Raw genomic sequence first — 8,467 nt, forward strand, 5'->3', positions numbered from 1 at the left:
CTGCCTCCGGGAGGCATGCCAGCTGTATGTTTAACCCCAACACCTCGGGCTTGTTTACCAATGACTTGCGTGTCCCGCGGGGTTATTTGGGCTCCGACAGACTCTCAAAAAATATTTGCCAAAAATCAGTTATTAGTCCTAGAATAATAAAATTAAATATGCTTATGGCACATACCTTCAGCTTTCTCCTGAAATGATTGTTGAGCCTTCGTCGGTTACCGTAGGACTTGTGGAGACCTCTGAAGTTGGGTAACGAAGTCTCCACTTTACACTTCCCGACAACCCGTAATATGATTACCACAGCCAGATATTAACACTATAAACACTACTCTATGATTTTCAAGTAGTTTGGGATCCATACTCCAAAAAATGAACCACTGTGAAAGCAATGAAAATTATGAGCGCGTCTGACCGCCGCACTTGCGCTAGTTCGCTCTTGGTACTCTGTCATTTATTATTCATAAAACCCCTCACACTTTATATTTCTATTACTATATAACACTTATATATATCTACAGTGTTTATCCATAAGTTTCCTTCAGTAGTATTAGTTTATTGTCACTGTAGGGATTCAATTTCTTTCAGTAAAATACGTAGCATTCACTTTCTCGTCCTGTATACTAGTATTGAGAGTGAATGTCACTTTCATCTTCACTCTCATAACTCATAGTATTCAGACATGCTATAGTGAAACTTTCACTTTCATTACTCCTAGGGTATATACTCGTATTCTTATAATACTACTCATTTACATTTCTATTTACGTTCTCTATTTTATTTACGTTATTTACATTTCTATTTTATTTACACTGTGTTATGCACTGTCACTTGAAGTAACTTATAAAACTATTTTCCATTGTTCACGTATATTTACATTCATTACTTTCACTTGCTGTTTACACATTATTTACACATCATTTACAATTCCACTTGGACTGTTTTACTCAATAGAAAGATCGGAGTCACTCTTTTATCAATTGTCAGCCCTTTACCTCTTTCCACACGAGGTTTAGTAGGGGGTAAAGGTCACAGGGCCCTTTGCATGGGGGTGAAAAAGGCCCTGAAGTCAGCAAGAGGATGAGCCGTACCTCCTCTTCGGAAGATGAGAGAGAACTGATAAAGGAGGGCCGGCCCGGGTAGAGGCCTACTTAGGGGATATTCAGTACTACCAACGTAGCTCTTGAAACAGCTATGTATTTCACTGAAATGATTGGCAGGAAATCTAGACAATACATTATAAATTAGGTAGTTCCAGGTGAATGTAAATATCACTTAGGCTTCTCCCTTCCCTCCTTATATGTATATTTATTACGAAAATAGATTATATGGCATATTTCAAGGGGAAAAAAACAGCGAAAATTAGTGAACGAGTGCACGTGAGGTGTTGTCAGGTGATAATTAGCCAATTCCAGGTGTATGGCACTCTCACTTACCTTATTTCTTTCTTGTATATATTATTTGGTATAAGAATAGGGCATAGGGCTTATTTCAATGGATGAAATCAGTGAAAAATCCCAGGGAAAATTTACTTAGCGTAGCACAGCCGGGCATGCGAGAGGATAGGGTAATGGAGGGGGGGTAGGGAGGGGAGTCAAGAACGGGGAGAAATGGCTAAATTGTCAACAATGGATGGGAGTACAGATGAGATTAGGAGTACTGACTAGTGTTGGACATTGGCAGTACTGATAGATGATACAAGCCCCCACTTGGAAGCGTGGGTGAATTCAAAATAACACAGAATCACAAAAGCGACGCCCCGCGGTATGATCCCTTGCTCCCAAGCGTCACGAAAGTGACACCCCGCGGTTAAGGGGTTAAGAAAACATTATTGTGTGTAGAGCTATACTATCACCTGGAGTAGGTGGGACCCCTGAGGGCCAATCTCCACTGGAGATAAGCCCCAGGGGCCCAGGGAATGACCAATAGACACGGCCATACTTTTGTTTTCTAACCGAGAAAATGATATTTTGCATTATGGTAGACCTCTAACCGGATCACGCATTAACCAGGGTGGACTCCCCTGCCTCCCATGGGGCAGGGTGGTGGCAATGCGGTCATGCACATAATTTTTTCTGATAATGAGCTTTTGGTCAAAGGTAACCTGCTGTCAGGACTCCATATTATAATAATGCAAATCATAATAGATAGGAACACAAATGTGTAGTCTGAAAGCTAGTCAAGGGGTGGGAATAGGAAATATGTCACCGAGAGTCAACCAAAGAAAATGTGTTTGCGATTACAGTAGGAAAGGAAATGTGTCTACATTTCTCTAAGGAATGCCACACATACACTATGTCGCTGGAAACGCTACATACACACAGACACACACAAGATTCAAGATCCCACATGTAGAGTACACGTGACACTAGCCCTCGTAGAGTAGGATGGAAGAGTTACAGTCAGAAGGGGGCTAGCTATAAAACTGAAAGGCTGTACTGAGAGGGAGAGAGAGAGAGAAGGGGGCAGGCGATTGTAGCGAGATGTGGTAAGAGAAAAGGGGTCTAGTGAGACAAGTCTGGGAGGTAACAGCGGGACTCTATACTTCACTCATGTGTGAGAGACTTTAGTTAATATTTTCAAGACAAATAACATTATACATAATCCCATACACATCTTTACCTCTCCTGTCATTGCATGACAAAGGGGACTAAGATTATCTACTTACAAACCTACTCACGTATAACTACTTCTTGTTCAAGAGTATAACTTACACATAACTGATCTACAAAACACACTACAAGAAGCTGCGAAGTTGATGCAAGATATGGTGGTAGCGGTGGTAGCAGTATTACCAATGCACAATTTTATGTGTATGTCTGTTATGCATACACATTTTACAATATGTTATACAATATTTTATAATCAGTTTAACTATAATGTATTTGCTCCATTATGTATACAATTTGTTAAAAATATATAATGTTTCTGAAATATTATTAGATCAGTACAATATTGTCATGAATATTATGTCTATACAATATTATAATCATTATTATGTATTAACAGATTAGAGCATGTCAATGATGAATGCTGTCGGAGGATCGCCAGCTGACATGACTGAGCGATGTCAGGACTCAATATTATAATAATGCAAATCATAATAGATAGGAACAAATGTGTATTCTTAAAGGTAGTCAAGGTAGATGGGAAAGGAAATGTTTTCGATTTCAGTGGGAAAGGAAATGTCTGCATTTCTGTAAGGAATGCCACACGTGCACTGTCACTGGAAACGCTACATACACACAGACACGCACAAGATTCTAGAACACTCCCACATGTACAGTACACGTGACACTAGCTGTCCTGTATGAGAAGGAAGGGATTAGAGAGTCAGAAGGAGGCTAGCAACAGGGGCGAGAGGGTGGCAGAGAGAGAGAGAGAGAAAGAGAAAGAGAGAGAGAGAGAGAGAGAGAGAGAGAGAGAGAGAGAGAGAGAGAGCGACACAGTGTGGGAGGTAACAGTGGGACTCTATACTTCACTCATGTGTGAGAGATTTTAGTTAATCTTTTCAAGATAATAAAATTATAAAATAGTCCCATACTAATCTTTACCTCTCCTGTCATTGCATGACAAAGGGAACTAAGATTATCTACTTAAAAAACCTACTGACGTATAATTACCGCTCATCCAAGAGTACAACTTACATACTGTATAGCTGATCCACAAAACACACTACAAAAAGTTACGAAGATTCTACAAGATACAAAGTATTACTGCGTAATATCTTACCCATAACTGATCTACAAAACACACAACAAGAAGCTACGAAGTAAAGTTATGATGGCATCATAAGTACAAACCTCGTCTTCGAGTCTACAGTGAACTTCTACAAAAGCAGGGTAGACACTAACCAAGATCGGTTTCAGTTCTACAATTGATTCTACATTATCAAGAAACTACAAATCTAGGATCAAGTAACCCCAATCGAGTATACAATAAGAAGGACAAGTTACGAGTGAGGAATAACAAGCTCTGGGATTAACTACAAGTAACAAGTATACGAGACAACTCCATAATCTTCTACACGCAGCTACAACTAGCGGCAGTCTTCATCCCACAACAAGTAAATCACAAGAAGAAAGGACCGAGAATACAACAAGAAAAACAAAACAAACAAATGAAGAGCGAGAAACGACTCACAACTCACAACCACCTGACCTCACCCTCCTCTCAACAAATCCTCCCCCCCCACCTCCGTCTCTATCAACCCCGCTGGCGCAGAAGTGCAGAGGTCAAGACGACGGCAACAAAAACCAGAGCCCTCATTCACCACTCCACTCATCTTACTCATTCATCTTCACTCAAGTTACTCATCGCTACTCATTTACTCATCACAGCTACCAGAGTGTGGGAAGTCGACGTCACTGTGCGTGTTTGCTGAGACGACGCCACGTCAGTCAACTTGTATGTGACACCACCATTCACCACCACTCACACGATTCCCACCACGGTAAAAATAAGTGAGTTACATAGTTACTTCATTTATACAATACACAGTAATAGACACAGTGGTAGACAAACCTTCTGCACAAACATATAAAACGTGCTGTTTAGTTACAACTTAGATACATATATCTATTTCGGCTATCTGTATAAGTCAATCACTAAACACTTGCACCAACAATAAATATTCTACACTGTATATATTCACTCATTTATTATAGAATTTATTTACTACCAAGGAGTGTTACTATTTATACCAACATAAAATTTTTATTTCATACATACAATTGGACATTATTAAATCTACAAAGTAATAGAGAAAATATACTATTACAGTTACTCAGTGAGCAATTAAAAGATCTGTATTAAACATTAATTAAGGAAAGCTACTTAATGGAAACAGACAAATTAAGTTACAAGGAAAAAAAATGGCAAAAAATTACGTTTGCAAGAAAGAAAATATCGTCCACACAATCATGAAGACAAAGATTTCCGCACAGTGCTGACACATATATTGCCCACGATAGGTACAAATGAACAACAAGTGAGTGTATATAGTTAATATTGTATATAGTGCATATATTATTTATATATAATAACAAAATATGGGGCTATATAATATCATTTTCAATATTATCTGTGCAATATAAACTAAGCCTTAAAAAAGGGTCCTAAGGGAATTAGCCAGCAATTATTCAACCTAGGACAACACCGAAAAAGTGTACAAAATCGAAGAAAAACAAACTATAGAAAATCAATGCATACAAAAATACAGTAAGATCGCATAACAAACAAATGTAAATAGATGTAACTGTTACTACAAATGCCACAATAACATAAACTCCTTCTGTAAGTAAAACAAAGAACAAGTTTTTGTTTTCCACGAGCCAGTGGCAAGACACATCATCACTATCATCAACCGCAGCATGACTGGATTAGCGATGTCAGGATTGCAGTTACCACAGTTATGTAACGACAAAAGATATGTAACAATTACAATACAATTATGAAGAAAACACTTATTGTGTAACAATACAATTATGTAATAATTCATACAATGTTACTACAATAGTACTACAATGTTACTACAGTTGTGTTACAGTTGCTACAGTTATGTAACTACAAACGATATGTAACAATTACAATACAATTATGTGCAATAAAAATACAATTATGTAACAATACAATTATGTAACAGTTCATACAGTGTTACTACAATTCTGTATTACGAGAATCATCATACAGGTTAGGTGAGATACTGGGCATTACTAAAGGGATAATTCCCTATGTAATGTAATGACCTAGCAGTATTACCATTGCACAGTTATATGTGTATGTCTGTTATGCATACACATTTTACAGTGTGTTATACAATATTCTATAATCAATTTAACTATAGTGCATTTGCTCCATTATGTATACAACTTGTTTAAAATGTATTATGCCTCTAGAATATTATTAGATCAGGACAATATTGTCATGAACATTATGTCTATACAATATTATAATCAATATTATGTTTTAATACATCAGAGTGTGTCACTGATGAATGCTGTTGGAGGATCGCCAGCTGGCGTGACCGAGCGATGTCAGGACTCCATATTATGATAACACACATCATAATAGTAACACAAATGTGTAGTCTTAAAGGTAGTCAAGGTGTGGGAATAGAAAATATGTCAGCGAGAGTTGACCAAAGGAATTGTGTTTGTAATTTCAGTGGGAAAGGAAATGTGTCCGCATTTCTGTAAGGAATGCCACACATACACTATGTCACTGGAAAAGCTACATACACACAGACACACACACAAGATTCTAGAACAATCTCACATGTAGAGTACACGTGACACTAGCCCTCGTAGAGTAGGATGGAAGAGTTAGAGAGTCAGAAGGGGGCTAGCTATAGAACCGAAAGGTTGTATAGAGAGGGAGAGAGAGAGAGAAGGGGGCTAGCAATCATAGCGAGAGGTGCTAAGAGAAAAGGGGTCTAGCGAGATAAGTCTGGGAGGTAACAGCGGGACTCTACTTTATACTTCACTCATGTGTGAGACTTTAGTTAATCTTTTCAAGACAAATAAAATTATACATAGTCCCATACTCATCTTTACCTCTCCTGTCATTGCATGACAAAGGGAAGTAAGATTATCTGCTTACAAACTTACTCATTTGTAACTACCTCTCGTTCAAGCCTATAACTTACACATAACTGATCTACAAAACACACTACAAGAATCTACGAAGTTTATACAAGATTGCTACCTGGACCAGGTTTTTGCCAGAGTTGGACTCTTGTGCCCTGAACCCCCATAAGCAAATTCCATTCCTCTTTCAGTACTGAATTACTGGGTGTGAATATCGAAGGAGTCGTCCCCTGTTTCTTTGGGCTAACTATGATATTACTTATGCTTCTTGTGACATTTGAAGTTTTGTCCAGTCTCTCATATGAAGGGGACTGCATACCTTTATGATTGTTTATATCTTCCTCTTTACTGATCTTTATATATCTTAACTCTCAGTATATTCCTAGTTTCTTTCTTGAATCCACCTCAAGCATTTTGTACCATACTCTGCTCTTTCTGACTCTATAGAGGATACCTGAGGTCATGAACAATTACACAGTTGTGAGCGAATTCTTAAGATTTTTTGTTTTCTTGGTATCTCATAAAGATTACCCTCAGACGAAATACGGAAGGTGATTGATAAGTTTGTGGCCTAAGGTACAAGATGGACTATAAAGTTTAAACTAAATTTACTTACAGTTCAAGCTTTTGATTACACATGAAGTTTGAAATTCTTGACAGTTGTATTTTTTATATTCCAGATAACTGAAATTCAAGAGTCTGCAATTTTTGATAAAACTGACAATGTCGCCCATCATGCAGTCATCCTCTACCTCGGTTTCAAGGGCTTATCACCCTAGGAGATCCACGAGGACATGGTGGCAACACTAAAGGAGGATGGCCTTCCTAAAGCATGGTTAAGAAGTAGGCTGCTGACTTGAAACGAGGCAGGGAAAGCCTGGAAGATGACCCTCATCCAGGAAGGCCTGTCACTGTCACCACACAGGAAACCATAGACAAAATCCATGACATGGTCTTGGAAGATATACAAATAACAGGGCGTTACTTTGCCACCGAACTGGGTATCTCCTAGGACTGCATCCATGCAATTACCCCCAGTGAACCCCAAATGATCAAGATTTCAGCTCGCTGGATCCCGACACTCTTTGGACCTAATGAGAAATGGATTTGGCACATGTCGATGGGCAATCTTGCTATTTTTAATGCAGATCCCAAGAGATTTCTCCCGTGATTCGTGACCATGGATGAGACCTGGGTGGACCACTTCCAACCAGAGATGAAAGAGCAGTCGAAACAGTGGAATCATGCAGGATCTCCGGCTCCCAAGAAGGCCAAGTCGGTGATGCCTGCGGGGAAGATAATGGTTTCCATTTGGGGGGATGCAGGAGTGATGCTGGTGGCTTGCCTGGAGAAGGGTCACAATGTCGCTGGGGTCAACTACACTGATCTCTTGAGGCAGCTACGAGATAAAGTTAAAAAAAATCAGCTTGGGGAACTGACTGGAGGGGTGCTGTTCCACCAAGACAACGCTCTGGCCCACAAGTCCATGGTGGCCATTGCTGGTATCCACGAATGTGGATTCCAACCAGTCGAACACCCACCCAATTCACCTTCTCAGTGGTCGCCAGTTTGCCACTGATAATGATGCCATTGATGCTATAGATCACTTCTTGAAGGCCCAAAATGCAAACTTCGACAGAGAAGGGATCCGTATGCTCCACGACTGCTGCATGGGGACTATGTTGAAAAATGACTGTGTTAAGTTGTCTAAAATTAAATCTTTGTATCTATGGCCACGAACTTAACAATCACACTTCGTAAGCCCTGGACGAAGTCAAGTTACTGGTTAAAGTTGTGTGATGATGTGTTGTGATGCTGGGTAGCGGTGTTGGGTATTGGTGTTGTGGGCGTGATATGTGTTGAGAGGTGATGGTGTGATGTTG

General features: G+C 39.3%; 1 protein-coding gene across 1 annotated transcript; it reads left to right on the top strand.

Moving 5' to 3' along the window:
- The first annotated feature begins 7,764 nt into the window (after window positions 1-7,764).
- Window positions 7,765-8,163, top strand: LOC145398465 (histone-lysine N-methyltransferase SETMAR-like). The gene has a single exon (XM_080271342.1). The coding sequence runs from the start codon at window positions 7,765-7,767 to the stop codon at window positions 8,161-8,163; it is 399 nt and encodes a 132-aa protein (XP_080127468.1).
- Window positions 8,164-8,467: the final 304 nt, after the last annotated feature.

Source organism: Coenobita brevimanus, chromosome 45, assembly GCF_032717465.1.
Source record: "Coenobita brevimanus isolate Jiangsu-jjx chromosome 45, ASM3271746v2, whole genome shotgun sequence".
NCBI lineage: Eukaryota > Metazoa > Arthropoda > Malacostraca > Decapoda > Coenobitidae > Coenobita > Coenobita brevimanus.

What these genes read in the sequence shown, in the direction of transcription:
- LOC145398465 (XM_080271342.1), top strand. Translation starts at nt 7,765, where the DNA reads ATGGATGAGACCTGGGTGGACCACTTCCAACCAGAGATGAAAGAGCAG.